The following is a 21,782-nucleotide window of genomic DNA, read 5'->3' on the forward strand; positions in this document are numbered from 1 at the left end:
AATTATTACAATATCTTACAAAAGTGAAATTCGACTGCAGTAGCAATTAAACACTCTGAACAAATTCACTAATTTATGACAGCATTACAAGAAAACCTTCCAAAAACCCAAGCGAAACTGAACCACCAAGGAAAATAATTTGATCAAACAATGCTGATGTAGCGAGGAAGCATGTAACATTTTGATTCTGCAGGCAGAAGAACGCTTCGACAAAGTAATTCACTTGATGTAATTTGACCTTACTGATTCAGAATGCTTCCATCAGTTTAATGTGGATTTTCCCAATGAACATCTGCACATGGCATTGAAGTGTTACCCAATGCTATGCAAAGAAAAACTTCAAAGTGAGCTAACGGTTTTGTAAAGCAATACAGAATTCAAAAGTGTAAAAAGAGTGTCAGCATTGCTTAAAGTGCTGGAGGAGAACAACCTTCAGGACACTTTTTCAGAAACCTTTCAACTGATGCAGATCGCCCTTACTTCCCCAGTAACAACAGCGGAATCAGAGAGATGTTTAAAGTACACTGAAATGTATAAAGACTTTCCTGCGCCATACAATCACCCAACACAGACTTAACGCACTTGGTGTACTGTCGATCAAAAAGGAGCTTATCTGCAGTATTCCTGACTTTAACCATCAGGTCATAGAATGCTTCTCAAAAGACCAGTTCCTCTACAAATAAGGCAGGCTTTCATTTAACATGCTTATGATGTTATTATGTACAACATGTCTTCTAACCAAGCACAATATTAGTAACTTCTGAAAAGAAATGTTGGTTTTAATAGCCCAACCCCTCTAGTTTCTTAGGCTAACAGCCACCACTGCTTTGGACTGATCTGAAAAACGATGTAGCCAAGCACTGTGTATCCAATCTGTTTGAGCTGAAGGAAATATGCAAGACAGAATAGGCCCACGTTTCACCAACAAGATGTAACATACTGGCCATAAACGTCTGAAAGCCATAATAAAAGTAAAAGGAGGACATATACGGAATATTATACTATACAATACTAAAGCGGGGGGGGGGGGTACTTTTATACTTTTGTCATGAACGAACACATTAAATGAAATAAGTTGGTTTGTTTTTTGATGAAGAATATTTGTTACATTAATAGAAATTGTGTATTTTGCTTTTTTGTTTTATTAAAAAGGGTTACATTTTTACAAAAGTCTTGCTTTAATCTGTTACCCTGAATTATGGTATTATAAGCATAGGGTGCCAATACTTTTGTCTGAGACTGTGGTGTGTTAGGGGAGAGATGCAGGGGAGAAGGGTCACCTTGCAGTAGAAGTATCGGTTGACTGCCTCCTGGGACCAGGGCTGCTGGTAGAACTCTGCCCTCCTCTCCTCTTCTGGGTTCCCCACTACATCTGTCATCACCTGTCGTCAACCAGAGAACAGCAGACAGATCAACACAGAGTTAACCCTGTGACACTGACAGTCTCTCTTTCTATACATGTGAATGTACAGTATAGCTCAATGTGTATGCTGCAGTTTGTCCCCCCCTTGCCCCCTGTAATCATAGCTCCTGGTTTGACTGGATGCACATGCTCACCTTGAGGTCCCGGCTCTGGGATTTGAGCCAGTCCTGGATGTAACCCTTGGGGTCCTTGGAGAAACTCAGCATGAAGTCTCTCTGAATCTTCAGCTGGTTGATGGACTCGATTGTCTCGTGAATCTGACAGACGTGCAACAGGGGAGGGTAATATTAAAGAGTAGTTTCAAATGACATTGTGTTTTTTTTTGCTTTTTTTATTGCCCTTAATCCTTTTTGGATGTTTGTAAGCAATCATCCTGGGGTTTCTTATTATGATTACTCAAATACGATGTTAAAAATATACGCACAAGCACTTTACTAAGTAGCATCATTTTATATTTGTTTCTATTGGGGTTTGCTATGATTCTAAGTGGTTCTATGCAATCACTTCAGTATTGTGTTTTTTATACACTGATAAGTCTAGGGTGCTTTGCCTATGAGTTTCAGAGCTGTTTTCGTACAGTATATCACAATTATTAATCTAATAAACAAGATCAAATCTTCAAATCTATTATCACTATTACCTTGATTACCCTCTTTCAACATACCTTACACGGAATGCATCGCTTGTCTGGATTAACATTCTAAGGTCTTACTCTATGTGAAAAATAGAATCTGATGGTAATAAATGATTATTAGTAGGGCCATTTCAGGAGTGAAGGTTCCCCAGTTGGTTACCTTGTTGTCCAGTGATGCAATCTCCTGCTGATTGGCTGTGGAGAGCAGGAAGCTGTTCATCTGGCCTTTCAGAGGGTCCTCCACCTCCACATCGATGTCATAGCAAGCCGTCTTTTTCTGGTCGTTCGGGTCCACGCTGCCAGGTTTGTAACAAATTGTTATTTTCTTATTTGCTGCATTTGAGAAAAAGAAGCTTCTTCCAGGGCCGGGTATGTTGTCATTAATATTTTAGATGCAGCAAATGTATGAGGCCATTGACTGGGGCTGGATGATAAATTGTCAATTATAGATTATCACGATGATCTAAAATCAAGTTTTAACTCCCATAAATTGCAACTTTCTCCCTAGTAGTTCTTTCTCTCTCACACTCTTTGTTGTTTTTAATCAGCTTCCTTTTCGCCTGTTGGCTTTTTAAAATAAAGACATACCACTGTACTCTCCCACAGAAGGACGGGGCCTGGATTCAAGTAGTTTTATTATGTCCAGTTTACTAACATGACACTGCCTCCTCCACAGCATCTTTCTATGGAGAAATCTGTTGTCTACTGGAACAGAAAGGAACAGAACAACTCGCTAGCAGCGACGCTGATCCTTTTTCAGAAACACCATTAAATAGGTAATCATTTTTCAGTATAATAAATAATGAAGCTAAACTGATCAGCTTGTCTCCCTGGAAAGAAGATCTTTCCACCGCCCCCCTCCATTCTATCTTACCTGATGACATGATTGATGACGATGGGGTCAGGGGGCAGCAGCAGGTTAGTGAGCCGCTGGGGGATCTCAGAGAACTTCAGCCTTGGGCAATCGAAGATCTATATGGAGGAGAAACAGGAAACAGTAGCATACATATCAAAGACAACATGGTTCAAACTTCTCACCTCAGTTATTTTCTTGTTGCTATTAGAGCAGCAGTAACTCTGTGTTTCATTCTTCCAACTTAGTAAGGAAGTGACCACCTGATAATTCTGCTAGTGCTTCTTCAGCACTTCCCTTGATTTTACTGGTTGACAAAAATCGACAAATTAATAAATAAATAAATAAATAAGCAGGTCAGCATATTCCCTCGACCAACAACCACCGTATGCACATGTAAAAATGTATGGCAGATGGACAGGTGCATCTGTCTCAGTAACTTGTGCTAAAGCATGTCCTGTCAGAATTTCATCAGAATATGTGGTTCTTCAAGTATATGTAAAAAAGAAAGTGTGGTGTACAACAGACAGACAGCCTCTATATCGGAGATAGTAACTGCAGAGGTGGAGTTAAGGCGGCAAGGGGCTATACCTGCTGGAAGTACTTGTCACAGTTGATGTACTCCTTTTCGTGGGAGTCCTGCAGCTTGTTGGTCTTGACGTACTGCCACAGTGCCTGGATGATGGCGGAGCGTGTCTGGGTGTGGATCCCCAGTAACCGGGCCAGCCTTGGGTCAAGCTTGAACTGGGGGGGCTGGCAATGATACACAGGGACAAAGGAGTTAGGACCAACCCCAATGATGCCAGGGTTCATTTCATTACCACTTTTTTTAAAGAGATACTTGGACATTAAGACTCGCAGAGCTTAGGTTAAGTATACTATGAAGAACCACTCTTCATATTTTTCAGAAATTGGTTACAACCAAGTTAAGAGAGAACACTTCTAAATTAATAGAGTATGCACACAGGCAGAACTATTGTGATTTAATTTTTAAACCAAAAGGATCATTTTGTAAGAAGTTGCATTTAACAAACTACGATTTGATTCAAAATTGATTATTTTTGCAATTGTTTTTAAAAATGGATTAATTTGTATTATAGTTGCCTTATTTTGTATCCATGGGACAATGCGACAGCAAATGTTAAAGAGCCAGCATCAAATCCAAGTTATAACAATACCTGTAAGATGCATGGGAGGGACCATGCTGTACTGTTTCCTACATTCCTGGATCCCTTAAACTTACTTACAGTACTTTATTAACAACACTATCATAGCTGTTGCTTTGTAGACTAGGGGTTGTCTTTTATATTTTTTTCTCAACTGTGGTTAGGACCACAGGTCTTAAAAATGAATCTTTTAATAAATAATTTGCACATGTTTAGAACAGACACGATTCTAAGAACGTATCACTATGGAACTTATAGAACAGGATGATGATCAAACTATGATTTGCAGAATTTATTTTCTGGTTAGAATGCTTAAAGAATGTAAAAAAAAAAAAAAAAATCCCTTTGACATCTATTGGGAATACTGCTTCAGTACAGCAAAATAACCTGCAACAAATGCTTTTCAAATGCTTTCCAAGGTATTGGCGTTTCTCTCCCCTCACCTGGTAGTCCAGCATCAGCAGCAGAGTGCAGCGCACGCTGACATCACCGGGCCGCTTCACCTGGAAGCCGTCAGTCTCCTGGGTGGTTGGGGTTCTGTGCCACTGCAGGAACAAAACACAAACACTAGAACTTATACCCTGCTGTTCCCCTGCCGGCCTATGGGTGGAGCTGTGGCTCAGCCAAGCGCTCAATCTAGGTTCGCTGTGGGACTGCATGTATTTTATGCATGTAAATACACAGAAAATCAGAATGTAACAACTGTCATGCAGTGTATAAAGTATAATTGTGTAATTCAATATTGGGGATCTGAAGGGGTAATGAAAAAATGAATTTTAATTAACATAAAGTCTGAATGAGCAGGTCACTATAAACTATTTTTCCCTGTGTTGCTGTTCTCAGAAGCATTCTTGTTGAGCACAGTGCTTGAGATCCTATCATGAAAAGTAATGGTTCTGAACAATTGTGTCTGCTTACGATCAATGGCAGCTCATTCATGGCGTTTGTACAGCTGGTAAGAGCAAGTGACCTCTTACTAAAGACCCTTTTCCTTATGGTTACTTTTGGATATGCATGACATTTATGACTGTACTTTAGAAGTGGGCATGATGTTCGTTTTGCACATTTTGTTTTGACTGATTTTGTAAGTTTTCTTGGCTAGATCAGTGTCTTTACAGAAGAGACACTACCACCAAGTGAACAGGTATTATAAGGATCATGTTTCATATGTCAATAGCAGGCAACAAAAAAACCAGAGTAGCTCCTGAATTCAGGTCACCTTAAAAAGTAAAAATAAAATCCAAAACAACATTTAAGTAATTTTAATAAGAACTTCTCAAAATGACTGCAAAAACCACATAAACAGGGACAGTAAAACATCTTTGAAACTTTATTTGAACAGAACCAACAGTAATTTAAAATAGATTTTGTGAATTTTAAACTTTCTTATACCCACTAAAACAGACTTTTAAAAAATGTATTAAATAATAAGTCAAAACTTTGTGATTACAGTCAGCTATCTAATCAGATATTCAGAATATCTACAGCAGAAAATCCTTTCTATGAAACTAGTTATAGTAGCTAGTTAACAGATACAACTACAGTGGTGTATGTTTAATCAAATCTAATTATCACACACAATGACACTCACCTACAAACTAAAAAGACATTCGACAACAAAAAAAAAAAAAATATATATATATATATATATATATATATATATATATATATATATATATATATATATATATATATATATATATATAACAACAAATAATTAAAAACAAAATGAGGTCCTTAATAAGCTTTAATGAAGGGAACATCTTTTTAAACAGGTTTGGCAATGGCAGGGGCTCTCAAAACAGCAGACAGTTCATTCAGAGTGCGTGAGGGGCTTGAGAGGCAAAAGTTTTGTGGCCAGAGTTCGTTGGCAGCCAAAAGAAAGTTAGATAAATGAAAGCCCCTGCAATCCAATGGGACAGTCTAACATTCACTTTGTGGTTAGATGATGATGCTGATGATTACATATATGCAGTGTCTATAGAAAGTTTACACCCCCTTGAACTTTTTTCACATTTTGTTGTGTCAGTGCCTCAGAGTTTCATGCATTTAAATGAGGATTTTTTTTCCCACTTATCTACACATCATACTCCACACTGTTAAGGGGAAAAAAGTTTTTATTGAAAAAAAAGATTATATATTAAAAATACAAAACTGAAGGATCATAATTGGATAAGTCTCCACCCACCTGAGTTAATACTTGGTGGAAGCATCTTTTGCAGCAATTACAGCTGTGTCTGTTGGGATAGGTCTCTACCAACTTTGCACACCTTTACACTTTGCACACTCGGACATCCAGTTTGAAGGGACAGCCTGATCTCGACAAGGTCTTGGTAGTGCCATACACCTTCCACTTCTTAATAATCGTCTGGACCGTGCTCCAAGGGATATTCAAGGCCCTTAATATTTTTTTATACCCATCCCCTGATCTGCGCCTTTCAACAACTTTGTCCCAGAATTCTTTTGAAAGCGCATTGATGCTCATGGTTGAGTCTTTATTTCGAAATGTACTATCCAGCAGAGGGAACCTACAGGAACTGCTGAATTTATCCTAAAATCATGTGAATCACTACAATTTAACACAGCTGGAGGCCACCTAACTTGGTGTGTGATTTTGAAGGTGATTGGTTACACCTGAGCCAATTTGGGATTGTTATTACAAGGGGGTGGACACTTATCCAACCAAGCTATTTCAGTTTTTATTTTTAATTAATTTTCTACAAATTTCTAGAATATTTTTTTCACTTTGTGGTTGTGGATGTGTATGTAAAGATAAAAAAAAAAAAACTATTTTATTGCATTTTAATTCCAGGCTATAAGGCAACAAAAGGCGAAAATTTTGAAAGGTGGTGTAGACTTTATATAGGCACTGTAGGCATATATATATATATATATATATATATATATATATATATATATATATTATATAGATATATATATAATCCAAAGCCTCATGCAGTCTATTATTCAAATGTTTCCTTACTTTAAATCCATGTCCATTAGCTTTAGTCACATAGTCACTGCTCTTGCTGTCCTTTTCATTTTAAAGAGTGCTAACCAGGGTTTTAAAATCAAATTTCTTTCCTGTATCTCGCACGAGCAGTACGATCACTGTTGTATCTAACACGAGCAGTACGATCACTGTTGTATCTAACACGAGCAGCAGGATCACTGGCAGTGTCATTTGTGTCTGTTTACTACAATACAGTCTTCTTTAATTTAACCTTCTGTGTGTTTTACTTTCCAGAAGGCAGACCAGTTAGTTTACATATTTATTTATTTACTAATTTTTTTATTCCACTAAATGTAGTTGTTGGGATAGAACTTACACACTTAGGGTGGAAAAATGAGAAAAAAACTCCCAACTAAAAAATACATGTCAAACTCTTTCAATTCGGTTTCTTGCTGTTGTGGGTGGGTCTCTGGCCCTGAGATTGAACCAATCAAGGCACGTGTGACAATGATGGTTATGGAGATCACAATTTAAAACAAACCTTGCCATACTGTTACAAAGAACATCCAACATGACCAGCAGGAAATCAGCAACAGTCCGGTATAAACCGTCAACGCAATCAAGAGTGAGAGAAAGGGAAAGTGTGATTAGGGTCAATCTAGTCTGGTAGTTAAAACATTTTAAGTTTCTATACAGGTTTTCCTTATATTGCTTTAGCTGCAATGGCACAGACAAAGGGGACAAGTGGTCTGCCACTTTGGATCAAGTGCTTTTGTTTTACTGGTAATACACTGCTGTGCAAATGGCGCTTACTAACATAAAGACAGTTTGTCTGGTTAAACCTACAATACATATGTCTATTGCATTCAACTAGATTGGAGGTCATAGTCAAAGTACCGACAAAGAATAAAAAAAAAAAACACAATTGGAGTCGTTGCAATAAGAACCACGCAGAATGATTGGAAAGATCTTAAAAAGGTAAGAGGCGGTCAAACAATCAAGGGAAAAAAAAATAGCCATTTATTATTCTGAGTTTAATATCTAATTAATAACAACAACAGCAGATAAACTATTCAATCATAGCTGTTCGAAAAATTCCATTATAGCTTGCAAAAAGCTTGTCCTTTGATTGGCTGTTCACTACACGCTCAAAAGCGGTCGAGTAGAGCTTGATACGAAGTACACCCTCTCAACACAAACCAAACAGTCAATGGGCAAACTTGAACAATTTCCTCTTCCTTCAAGTATTTGTCATTTTTGAATGAATAACTTTACCCTGTTTTAATATTAACTTGATAACTTTGACTGACTGTTGAAGGAGGCAATGACAGCAGGGTAATGCTGTCTACTAATTCATAGTCTGAAGCCGCAGAGTTCAAAGTTCCCCACAGGTACTGTACAGTCCTGTGTCTGACCAGAAGCTGAAGGCAGTTAAATAGAATAATTTTAATTTCCACACTGGATATAAAAACACCAAAAACTTAACTTATGTTACAAAGTAAAGGGGTAATATAACCACACAACACTACCCCTTCGATAGTCCATCTACTCTTTTTGTCATGAGTATTACGGTTCAGGAATAGGTTCTAATGTGATATTAAACTCTAATATGTTTGTAATTCATTCTTGTAAAAAGTGGATTATTAAAAATAATATTACAGCAATCTTTTTAGCTAATTCTTAGCTGTAACCTGCTTTTTATATACTGAAAATGGCCAGTCAAATATACATTTTATTTTAGCTACCTATGACCTACAACACCGATCCTAACTTGTTCTTGAAAAGACAAAAAGCAACATCCCAAATCAAAATTCACATTTGACAAATACCTGTTTTGACGATATTAAAGTGTAAGTAGCAGGGTACCGAAAAATATAGCGGTAAACGTCTCCATGTGTTGATACGACTGTTCAGGGGAAAGCTCTCCAACCCCAGTGCATTAGAGCAGCCATAGCGTTGACAGACTTTAAAGTTAGAAGTGTAAAAAGTTGTCAGGATGTTAACAATGAAAAGAAAAATTGCAGGTATGTTATTTATTTATTTATCTATACCCTGTTTTTCTCCCAATTTCAAATCCCAATTGTTTTTAGGCTCAGCCCACCACTACCACCCCTGCGCTGACTTGGGAGCGGTGAAGATGAACACACGCTGTCCTCTGAAGCGTGTGCTGTCAGCCGACCGCTTCTTTTCACTCAGCAGGCCCACCATTCAGCCAACCCAGAGCTACAGCGTCGGAGGACAAAGCAGCTCTGGGCAGCTTACAGGCAAGCCCGCAGATGGCTGGCAAGTCTACACGGGTCACTGGTGCGTGGTGAGCCGAGGACACTCCTGCCGACCTAAGCCCTCCCCCCTGGGCGGCACTTGGCCTATCGTACGCTGCGCCCTGGGAGCTCCCGTCCACGGTCGGCAGTAGAATAGCCTGGACACGAACCAGCGACATCCAGGCTATAGGGCGCATCCTGCACTCCACACGGAGTGCCTTTACTAGATGCACCACTCGGGAGTCCTTACAGGTACGTAATTCAAACAGTTGTAGCAACACGTGGGGACGTGTAGTGCTACATTTTCCTGGAACCCTGCTACTTACTCTTTAAGAGAGGCATGCAAGACCAAAAAAGTATTTATGAGAACAGGCTGCAGTTATGAATTATGAACTAAAACAACTGACCCCTGCTTTCCTTTTAAGTACAGTAAGTCAAAAAATTACTTTGTCAGCATAATCTTTTTTATTTGTGACATACAATGTAATGGATTAAAATGGTTTGATACAATTGTTTTTTTTAGCCAGTCAAAATCTTTTCTTTTTTAAACTAACTGTACTTCACCTCCACATGCATATAATCAAATGTCAGTGGTGACTGCAGATGCAGACACCGTCGTGCAGGTACCATATATGCGATACCAGAAGCAAATGGAAGAGGGCTGTGCAGGAACGATTCCGTACCACTGGGAAAGAACAGCTCAGTGCCACACTACGATGCGCATAGAGGCCGTTACCAATGGAAACGATAATCAGTATGTTTCTGCTGGATGAGAATCTCTGGATTGGTACTTCCAGCTAATCCCTTATAAAAGTGTACCACAGTAAAAGCATAGTAAAGTGTAATAAAGCACTGAAAGTAGTGTAAAGCATAGGCAAGCATTGTAAAGAACAGCGAGGTATGGTAAAGCATACTAATAAACATGGCAAACCAGAGCAAATTACGGTAAATGCATATTATGACCATGGGGAAAGCATGGGAAAAAAGTGTGGTAAACTTTTATAAGGGCTATTTACTGTCTTGTTTCAGCTCAAGATTCAGACAAAATGTGCCCACTTTTCTTTGTTTCAATATCAGTGAATGACATAGACCATGAATATGCAGATACCTGTTTTAATCAGCGTCTTAAGCAGAAACTGCTAGATAATTCAGGTTTCACTGGGAAAAAAAAACAACTGATCTGCAGTAGATTTCACAAATAAGCCAGCGTGAACGTATCTAGTTTTAGCATCCTGAATGTTCCTGGGTAGGAAGTTCTAGTTTGAAAGTGTGTAACTAAAAAAGAAGCAGGACATACTGCATATGACACACAGTAGACAGATGCACTGTGTATACACATGGCAACAAAGGAGAGAAATTCAGGATGATTAAGAAATATATTTTCTTGTACTAATAATAATAATAATAATAATAATAATAATAATAATAATGATGTATTGATTTTATAAAGTGTCTTTCGGGGATCACAAGAACAGACACAGAACTAAAAACAACTTAAAAAGCCATAGTAAAAAGATTTTAAAAGAGATTTCAAACTATCAGCAACATTTCTGTTTCATAGTATGTTTATTTGTTTCTACAAAAGATTGCACCTCTATTACTTGTGATTGGCTGGTTGGATTGATTTGATTTTAATTTGTATATGCCTTCCTATTGTTGAATTGCACATTGTTATAACAAAGCATTACACCAAAAGCATAAGTCCAGCAGGATTTCTCATAATAGGCAAGACTCCCTTCTAGTTTTAAATAGGATTCTGTGGCAGATTTTATATTCTTCTTTGCCTTTTCTTAGTTGATGCTGTGCAAGGATAGAATATATTCATTTTCTGCCTTCTGCCTTAAGCTTAGGTATTATGAGCATTGGTTTCAAAAATTGTATAGAAAAAGGCCACCAAACTCATAAGCACTCAACAGTTGTTATCTGTGCGAGAGCATATATTAATTAGGGTTAAAGACACAGTATATTATCATCTTAACATGTTTAATTCGTTCTTTTGTAAACCCAGACCATATAATATAAAAGACATAAAGGGGATACACCAGTTTGAAAATGTATATTGACCTATTTTGCTGATTAATAATTCTGCTTCCAGGATCTTTTTTTTATCAAACACACCCATATTGTGCCAGGCTATAGCCTATGCTTGTGAGTGTCTGCATCCAATACACAAGCAATCATTTTGCCTACTAGCATAATAAAATAAAGCAACATCTTTTTAGGAGTTTGATATTTCTAAAGCTGCATTGCAGTTGGTGATTTCAAAATAAATAAATACTAATATACAGATTTCAGTAATTCAGCCGGTACCTTTAATACCCAGGGATGACTTTCTGATAAATACAGTGCTTTAGTAGAAACGATCACGCTGCTTAACTGTGTTTTGCTCCCATAATATACACAGACGATTTAAAGTATTTAAGTTATGGACTCTTACTGTAACATATGTAAATGGAGACTGAAACTTTTTATAACTGGCTGACTGGTCTTTGGTGCTATGTGCTACTTATCTGTGTACCCTCGGGTATTGACTTACATGATAAAAATTGCTCCTGAACTAAATAAAACTGCAAGTGACGAGGATAGCTAAGATCTTAACACAGCAAGGTCTATTTTAATGGTCGAGAATGCAATAGCAAGTACAGCCACTCGCATTAGCATCACTGAATACAAAACAGATACCGTGGAGAGAGGCCAGCAGCAGAGAGCTAACGGTGTCCGGGTGGTGGTATTAAGATGTGCATCTTTTTAGATTATTAAAATAGACTCAAATCCAGTGTAAAATACATAATAACTACCTGCTCCCTTTCTTCACACTTACAACAATAAAATATCTGAATCTTTAAAGTAGTCTTCAAAAAAACTATTCTTGATGCATAAACAAATGAAACCATGTTTGTTCCACAGGGTAGTGGATGTACCTGTTAAGAGGAAGACAGACAGACAGACAGACTGTGTCCCAGATCTTGTCTCACCTCCACCAGGTGGTTGTCAGGCCCGTACAAGTCCTTGTCCAATTCAATCACCAGGCTCTTGAAGAATGAGGAGAACTTCCTCTTCAGTTTGCTAGGCTGCAGGGTCACAGGCACAAACAAAGCCCGGTTAACAGAGCATACCACACTGTATTATGGCAGCTGGGTACTGTGAATTCCAGCTGAATTCTGCACTTTGTCAATGTGTTGTGTCACTGAGAAATTTTCATTTCATAAGAAATTTTGAGAGATCAATGAAGAGCAGCCAATGCAAGTGCACAATACAAAACTGCTTCATTTTTGCTGTCCCAAATTGTAATTATGTATTAATACTAAAAATAAACTTCTTTGACAAACGTTTGGACTAGACCTTTAACTTAATGTCTTTAATGAATACTTCTTGCCAAAACGTGCACTTCTTATCACTGAGTTTTTGATAGTTATGGATGAACTACCTAACTTATAATTGTTGGCGATATCTGCCCATGGTACACTGAGACCAGCCAAACTCATATTATATGACAATTCATATCACATGATGTCACTGAACAGGTGTGTGTTCTAACACCATTCTCCACCCTCTCAGTGACAGGTAGTGAACTAACTGACAGTTAGCTAACTGGCTGCCAACAGTAATGTGGTTGCATCAAAACTGACTGAAGGCATTTCCTTTCTCATAGAAACAAAAGTTTGTGGTCTACACTGTACACTGTGAAGCACTCAAGCCTAAACTGTGAGTGGTGAGAGCCCCAGGTGCATGTACGCTGCACAGGGAGCTGCCTGGTGTGCCCAGCTGAGCTGGTGGACGGAGATAAAGACATTAGTAGCAAAAACATTGCTACTAACAACCAAACGAGCAAGATGGGCCGAATGGCCTCCTCTCGTTTGTAAACATTCTTATGTTCTTATTATCAAAAGAGTTGTGTATTTCGGTTTAGCCCAGGAACACATCAATTGAAGCCAAAAATGCTAATATGAGTGTTTTGGGTTTTTCAAAGTCTTGTAAGTGAGCGAGCAACAATAAACAGCAGGGATAGGACTGAAGTGGGACTTATCAAGTACATGGACTGGTGGCTTAGATTGATAGACAGTTAGACAGATAGATAGATAGACAGATAGATAGATAGATAGATAGATAGCAAACTCACATCATCCAGTAGTTTCCCCTCCACTCGCAGTTCCCAGGAAGCAATGCTGCCATCAGAGTCGTCAGCGTCTGGTTTTGCAGGGTTAAAAGTATTGGAGATGTACAGCCTCAGCTTACGCTTTTGCTGAAACATTAAACAACATGGTAATTATTTAGTCAGTCCGATAAAGAGAGATTTTTTTATATATTTTTTTCTACAGTATTTTTGAACTACAGGAATGTGAGTGACCAGCTGCTTTATTATTATATCAGGGTCGGACAGTGGCTGGGATTATGCTTTATTTACTGTCTATAAACGTTTGGGTGGTTATCCTTATTTCTGAAGTATATCGTGGCCGACGTGCATTTTGCGCTTGACTGATCAGTTTAATTTCACATACTTGTGTAACGTGCACCCCTTGTAAAACACACACCCCTCGCGTAATGTGCATTCCTTGTAAAACACACACCCCTTGTGTAATGTGTATTCCTTGTAAAACACACACCCCTTGTGTAATGTGCATTCCTTGCCGGCTAAGAGGTAAAGCAAAGAATAATACTTAGCAGTATCAAAACTGTGTTCATTGAGAGGAACCCAAAAAAATCCCAGGGAATTCCCAGGGAGTTTTATCCATGCAATGTATATTGCAGGACAGACGATTTTTAATGACAATTAACTTGTTTTGTCAACATGGAAATACACAAGGGAAACGCTGATTGTTAACACTATGCCTCAATTAGTATAAATATATATTATTTCTGTGAATAAAACTGAACATTTGACGTTGTAAACGTCGTGCAAATATATATATATATTATATATATAGATATATATATATATATATATATATATATATTTATTTTTTTTTTTTATAAATATAAAAAAAAAGGTCTTTTTCCAGACTGCACGCAACCCTAAAAACTACTTTGATATTGCAAGTCAAACGTTCACACAACACATTGACTGTCACGGTGTCGTAATCAACTCCGTTTCGTCATAAAACATACTATTTCAGTCGGTTGACTCTTAAGAGACCTGAAGTAGTCAGTAGGAGTAGTAGTAGTAGGTAGTAGTCTAGACTCTAAGAGTTTCCTGTCAGTGTAACGCTCACTGTGGTCCCTACTGGCGCAATTAAGTATGGTTCCTCTCAATACTGGGTGATGAGAGTAACGCTATTTGTGGTCTCCACAAATACGAAAAACGAAAAGGAACGTACGTTTTTCTGAGAATTAGCTATCTGAAGGCTAGCCTATATATTTGGTTAAATTAATAAATATTGAAATAAATGAATACATAAATCAATAACTAGACATTTATTTTTTTCTTTATCTATCCTGATATTTATTTATTTTTCACTGTCATATAAACACTGTCATTTAATACGCATGAAATGAAAATAAATACTCAATAATTATTGTTCAACTGTATACCTGTGAAGATTTTTGTACATAAAGGTCATCAAAAAATATACTGTAATGACCCGGACAATTGCTTTGTTGCAGGACTTGTTGTCTGTTCAGTTTGTTGTCTGTCTTTTATATGTTACATGTATTGTAAGGGGACGTGTCACTCTGGGAAGGGGGAGTGAGTGAATGAGTGGGGAGAATGTGTGTTGTTGTTTTCGGGGGTTGTAGAGCATGGATGTGACTGGCTGATGAGCTGTACAGCGGTAGGAAACAATAAGAGGTTATATACGGGGGTGCATTGGTGCTTGGGGACTGGAGACAGTCCAGCGCTGAACTTGAATGAGAAACTGTGGGTGTGACTGAGCGAGCGTGTGAGCTGTGACCGAAGAGAATATGCAGTGAAAGTGCCAAGACTAAAACGCAGGGTTATTATTTTGGTGCCATGAATTCTGGCCCGACAGGAATTCTCTGTAGTTTCAAATAAAATAAACATTTTCAGAATTCAACACCATCTCCCTGAGTACTACTTCCTAAACATGAAAATATACTAAATGAACGGATTAAGCTTATTAAGATAGTTTGCAAAATCAGATGAAGGCTTTCAATACAATCGGGATAATACATAACCGTTATTCACAAAATCTTGTTTGCCTTATCACTTGTTAAAAACTGTAACTTTACTGCTATATGCTATACTACCTGCAAATATTGTAAAATGGAAGGACAATCTTTGTGTTGTGAAAACTAGGGCATCTGTATTGCAAGCTGCATTGGAAGCATGTCTGGGTTTGATTCCCACACAGGGTTTATATTGCAAACTTAAAAAAAAAAAAGAATGTATTTTATTTATGTGTAACAAACAAGCAAATAGGCATGACTGTAAAAGTGGTAGGGGTCAAGGTTGCCCCAATTGTTTCTTGAAACTATTTCCACTTTAAATGGCTGGGCACTTTTTCAGTGGTCTTTTTTTTTATACCGTTTAAAAAGTGAATTTACTGTTTCTTTCAGTTACAGCATTTTCACAATGTACTCTTCTGGAATGCTGAGGCATTGAGACAGGGAATTTTTAACAGTAAAAAAATAAAAAAACGCAAAACCAGAACCCCTATTTATAACAAACAAGCTCGAAAAAGGCTAGGGGAATCTGTTCAGAAAACAAACCACGTCTGTTTTCTGATATGTATCGTGCACAGAAGGACATAGACTATCATATTGAACCTGTGGCTGATCATTGTATCAACGTAATACAAACAAAAGGTCCATTTTTAATTCAGACCATATCTCCCAGAATATTCTACATGTTTGCTCCTTGCAAATAGGAAATAAACCACAGCATGGTGCATGAAAACAGGTGCAAAATACTCTGCCACTCGCCTTCATTGGTCTCTTCAGGGCTTCCTGGATATCCACGCGTTTCCTCATAATAGTTTGGTCCAGTTTTCGCTCGAAAGCCAGGAGATCCATGTAGGCCTGGGACTCTGGAACCAACTCACGGATCTGTTGGATGGTTGGAATGGGAAGTGACAGACATTATAATGGACACCCTTCTTTAGTTATTTTCTTAAGCTATTAATCCCGACTCCTACAATCTGGTTTCCAAAACGCTGCTCTGCAGAAGTTCAGACCCCCAAAAGGATGCACAATGAGCAGAGAAGGTATTTGCTCTGCAAACATCTCGTTCACGGAAAACCATTTTCAGATCACAAAATTCAGTTCCCAAGGACTCACATGATATCCTAAACTGCAGTGCTTACTGGGGTGCATGTCTGTGAAAGTCACCCACGAGCCTGATCTGCAAAGAAACAACGGAATTCAAGGACCAGTATCACAATGCTCTGCCCTAGCAGGTCCTACATTCAGAATGAAGAAATACAAGCTGATGCATGGTGATGCATAGGCAAAATAGAGAATAGAACCACAATGCCTGTGCTGCCTCGGGTAAATGATATCATGAATAAACGAGGCAGAGGGCTCTATTCCAATTGCATATTGTTGATATGGATTAAGAAAGACTACAACAGCTGTTAGTAGGCAATATCAGTAAGACTTTTCACGATTGAAAAAGTGGTCACTTTTTACTGAAATCATTCTAAACAGACCTTGCAGTACATTTAGGGATTTAGCCCATCTGTGTTAATGGATTTCAGATTAAGTAATTCACTTGACAACTGCAGTTGCACAAAATCTGAGGTCTGTTATCAGCCAGTGTTAAACATGGAGCTGGCAATGGTCAGTACACAAAAACTGTCACCTTGCTTCAGCCGTGAAAATGTTTCTAGATACTAATGCTTGTTCTAGTCTTTCTGTAACTAGTATAAACTCGAGCTGCCTGATTCTTCATTCTTCTTTCAGTGAATGGTCTCATGATGCAATGCTGGGCACCTGCCTTTACTGCACATCAGTATCAAGAAAAATGTGTTTGCACTTCCCTTTATATTGGTCACAGGGGTATGATACATATAAAAACCTCAGAAAGCTTATTAAAATACATTTAAAAGACTTTCGTATTCCTATGACACATTATTGCATCAAAAGCCTAAATTGTAACATCTTACTGCATTTGATGTACAATGCACTTTTAAATTAAGTGACATTATGCAGTGACTGCAGTATGGATTTACTGCATCTATGTATTTGTTAATGATAGCAGATTGGGGTTTGGGGGTAAGAGTGGGTTAAGGGAACCAGAACTCTGTGAATATGGTCCTGTGGTCAGATGCAGCTCAAAGTCATTACTGTTCTTTAGAATAGATTTTTTCATAAATGCAAGATTCCACACAATCAAGCAGCCATTGCCTCTCGACTGCTTATTGTTTATGAAGATGAATCGATCGAGCAAACTATTATAATTCTCTATTTTACTACTTAGTCTGATTCAATTTAATCCTTATTTCCCTGTTCTATGGCGCTGCTCAATCAAACTTCCTAAGGTAATAGGACACGCCCTGAATATGCCACTCTGTAAACAAAAATACTCTACTTGCATTACCATTAATAAAGTCTTTCATTTAAAACACACACAGATTCAACATATCTGTAAAGTTTCAATACATGTCTCTGTAGAACACAGTAATAACACAGGTGCTGTATCTCTTTTTTGATTGAATTTAAGGATATAAAATATGTTTTAAAGCAAAAGCGCATTCAATATTAATACTCATAGTCTCCTGTTATATCAGGAAGTTTGACAAAATAGCACCAAAGAACAAAGTATAACAAAGTGCCTGTATTGTTTAGCTGAATCAGTCAGCCCCATTTTAAAATGTCCATACTTTGCTGATGATGGGTATTTCCCAAATCCTTTGCAGCACCAAGGTATAATAAAGGTGTTTAGTGAACTGGGCTGAGACCAAACCTAACTCGTTTTACAGAGGACTCTGCCAGTAGAGAGTAAGAAATTACTTGTTTTGCACACAGGCATAAAGACAGTAAGTCGGGAAGGCTATCTGCTCGTTATGTGCTTGTCCTTGCATCTCTAGAGCATGTTTTTAAAAAATCGAGATGTGAATGTTCATGAACCCCACAGTGCTGTAAAGAAATCAGTCAATAAACAGAAAAATAAAAACCTTTAAAAAACTGGAAGGAAAACTCTACAGTGCAGCACAACTTTTAAATTCGGAATCATGTCCTATTAATAATACTTTGCTACGGCTATGACAAATTAGGTATTTCTATACCTTGCAAAACACCCTGTTCCTTCTGTGATCCCCTGGAATCTGAAACGACAGCCTCTTAAGAATCTCAAAACCAGTAAGCAATCTACTACCAAAACATTTAGCAACCCTGCCCCTCCCCCAAACACACACACGCACACGCACATGCACACACACTCACACTCACACACACACACTACTTACCATACTTCTCCCAGTAACATCCTTTAAATAGTCGGCCCTACGGACCCCTACCCTAACAGTTTAAAATAAAACCCCATAATTATTTTATTTTTTCAGGGAGCTCACCCTCTGAGGGAGAATCTTGTCTGCCATTTTCCTCCTCTTGGCGCTACAGGAAAAAAAAAAAAGAAATAAAAAAGAGAATGTTACTATGGTGACAGATAGCAGAGTACACAGGCCATCTGCTAAATTACTGGGACACATCCAGACATTGTTCCCCAGCTGTGTGTACTGTAACTCTCCACTGAAGGCAGCAGAAGCTTTTCGATTTTTAAAAAACTGAGAATGGGAGGTCAAGAGCCCATGCTGTCACACTGCAGACTGTGTGTGTCTGTGTGAGACTGCAACACAACCAATTTATTTTCAGTTCAACATAGCTTTTTAAAATGTATAGATTTTTCAATCCTGTAGAAAATTCAAACACCAAAACTGTCATTCTATTACTGAGGCTACTTTTTGAATATCCATCCTTATATGTTTATATTGAATAATATATTTATTATTCAAAAGCTACAAATACAATGCACAGACTCTAAGCAACTTCTCCAAACTGTAGTGAATTATGGTTTATGTCACATGTTCAGTAATACGAAGGTCTCTTTATAAATTACGGGTTGAGATTTAATTTTCTTACTTTATTTTTTTTTTTTTTACTTGTGTCTAATCTTACTTCACCTGCAGGGATCAGAGTCTGTAATGCAACACAGCATGCACTCATTCTGCGTTTATTTTTACCGAGAAAGGGGATCAAAAAAGGAGAGCCGAGAAGGTATTGTGTCCTTTGCTCTTCTGAGCATGGTGCTTTTCAGTGCTTGTTAGCTGACTGCAGTTACTCACTTTCTGGCTCGGTTCTGTGCTGCCTGCTGTTGTTGAGCCTGCTGGGAGGTGGCCGGGCGCTTTCTTGTGGGCTCCATGACTGTGTTTGGCATCCCAGGGCGAACAGAGGGACTCCCTCCATATGGTGGTCCTGGAGGGCCCATGGGGGCCCCTTGATGGGGCATTCGAGCTCCAGAGGGCATCCCCGGACGCTGCAAGGAGGAGACAACATGAACAAAGGTTAGCAGGGTGAGAGGAACAGAACAATAGTAAGGAAGGACATCTAAACCAAAAATATATATGCACTTTAACGACAGAATCATGCTGTTTTCATTCTCCATGCTTTCAATGTAGGTCCCACTAACCATTCCTTTACTTCCCTTGCCCATTACAGATTCTGTTCTGACAGAACTTTTCATGGCGGCAGTTGAAATACTGTCATTTTTTTTTTATATACACCTTTGATTTCCATGTAACTTCTCAAGCTTTTGTGTCTGCCCATGAATTGTTTTGTTGGTGTTTCTTTGTAAACAACCAATTCCAAAGCTTTTTACAGGAAAAATCTAACAGTTACGTTATGTGACCTCGAGCTAAGAGAGTGGGACCACTTCGCGAAAAACCCCCCCCCCCCCCCCCTCCCCCCTCCCCCCCCCCCCCCCCCCGGACCTGACTTGTTAGTGAAACAGCTGGGAGAGTCTCACTGCCACCTGCCAGCCGCCACTCAAACATCTGCAACTGTGAAAGCCAAGATGAGAGGGGGCGGGGCCTGCTTTCACTTATATGCGTATTTATACAGGATTATTCGGAAGCTGCTTAAAGTAAAGAACTACTAAGCAATTCAGCACCAATAATAGTGGCATTTTATGAGTGGAAGGCACTGAACTATGCATTTTTGGCTGTTTGGAACACGGAAAGGGTAAATGGAAGAAATGAGATGTGATATATTTGCTAACTATAAACGAACACAGGTTAACACGTTGGGTGTCTCTTATGTTTGTGCAATCAGAATTGCTCAACGCATGACAACATATTTTATACAACACCTTCCACACAACGCATTACCTAATGTTAATTATGTGTTATCTAATATTAATTATCATGGCAAAGAATTAATATTAAAGTATGTTAAAGCACAACAAACTGTGGTAAACCGCAGTAAATGCATCAAGCATAGGGGAACCGCAACATTACAGTGCAGATCTACCACTGTGAACTTTTATATGGGGAGTGTTTCAGGGGCATTCTTATTTGCTGAAATACTTTCAAGCAGGGGAAAGGACAGAAAGCATCGAAGGGCTTAAAAAAATATTATGAAACTACTGGTTTGTTTTTTAATCTGCTTTACCATATTTTTCTGGGCTTTCCAGTGATTACACCGTGTAACAATTTTATTTATTTTTTTGTTCCTGGGTAGTAAGTGTTATTTCCTAATTGCTTATGCCTCAAAAGCATAGAAAATGGTTATTATTCCCCGCAAACTTTGCTTTTGTGACCAGGACAGTGATATTTCAAAATATCACTATTTCCAATGAGAAAACAGGCAAATGTGTGTCTTTTCGTTCACATAAAGTCAGAAAAAAACAATATATGAATCCAAATTAACATGTATTTATACTAAAGTAATATAAAAATGACTTTAGAGATTTAGAAGTGAGTAGTTTTTCGAGATTTACGATTATACTGTATTTACACATTTGCCTGTTTTCCCATTGGAAATAGTGATATTTTGAAATATCACTGTCCTGGTCATAAAAGCAAAGTTTGTGGGGAATAATAGCCATTTTCTATGCTTTTGAGGCATAAGCAATTAGGAAATAACACTTACTACCCAGGAACAAAAATGGTGTTACATAGTGTTATCTATGCTTTACCATACTTTCACAGTGCCTATAGAAAGTCTACACCCCACTTAACTTTTTTTTCACATTTTGTGTGTCAGTGACTCAGAGTTTCATGCATTTAAATGAATATTTTTTTTCAACTTATGAGTTAATACTTGATGAAAGCACCTTTGGCAGCAATTACAGCTGTGAGTCTGTGGGGATAGGTCTCTACCAACTTTGCACACCTAGATTTGGCAATATTTAACCATTCTTCTTTACAAAACTATTCAAGCTCTGTCAAGTTACTTGGGGAGCGTTGATGTACAGCAATCTTCAAGTCATGCCACAAATTTTCAATTGGATTTAGGTTGGGGCTCTGACTGGGCCACTCAAGGACATTTACTTTTTTGTTCCTTAGCCACTCCAGTGTAGCTTTGGATGTGTGCTTTGGG

General features: G+C 38.2%; 1 protein-coding gene across 7 annotated transcripts in view; it reads right to left on the bottom strand.

The window, feature by feature from the left end:
* The window catches only part of LOC121312824 (SWI/SNF-related matrix-associated actin-dependent regulator of chromatin subfamily D member 3-like), a 67,631-nt gene that overhangs the window by 3,654 nt on the left and 42,195 nt on the right, over nucleotides 1-21,782 (bottom strand). For 4 of the 7 annotated variants that reach the window (XM_041244628.1, XM_041244629.1, XM_041244624.1 and 1 more), the window contains exons 2-13: nucleotides 19,529-19,719; nucleotides 18,758-18,800; nucleotides 18,473-18,511; nucleotides 16,170-16,292; nucleotides 13,411-13,533; nucleotides 12,266-12,361; nucleotides 4,520-4,621; nucleotides 3,502-3,663; nucleotides 2,932-3,029; nucleotides 2,218-2,353; nucleotides 1,558-1,680; nucleotides 1,281-1,382 (exon numbers count right to left, since the gene is read on the bottom strand). In XM_041244628.1, the coding sequence (XP_041100562.1) occupies nucleotides 1,281-1,382; nucleotides 1,558-1,680; nucleotides 2,218-2,353; nucleotides 2,932-3,029; nucleotides 3,502-3,663; nucleotides 4,520-4,621; nucleotides 12,266-12,361; nucleotides 13,411-13,533; nucleotides 16,170-16,292; nucleotides 18,473-18,511; nucleotides 18,758-18,800; nucleotides 19,529-19,710 (1,329 nt within the window). In that variant the 5' untranslated portion in view covers nucleotides 19,711-19,719. Of the gene's footprint in view, nucleotides 1-1,280; nucleotides 1,383-1,557; nucleotides 1,681-2,217; nucleotides 2,354-2,931; nucleotides 3,030-3,501; nucleotides 3,664-4,519; nucleotides 4,622-12,265; nucleotides 12,362-13,410; nucleotides 13,534-16,169; nucleotides 16,293-16,523; nucleotides 16,588-18,472; nucleotides 18,512-18,757; nucleotides 18,801-19,528; nucleotides 19,720-21,782 lie in introns of all 7 variants that reach the window. The other 3 variants (XM_041244623.1, XM_041244625.1, XM_041244626.1) reach the window with 2 other exon arrangements.

Source organism: Polyodon spathula, chromosome 3 (assembly GCF_017654505.1).
Source record: "Polyodon spathula isolate WHYD16114869_AA chromosome 3, ASM1765450v1, whole genome shotgun sequence".
Lineage (NCBI taxonomy): Eukaryota > Metazoa > Chordata > Actinopteri > Acipenseriformes > Polyodontidae > Polyodon > Polyodon spathula.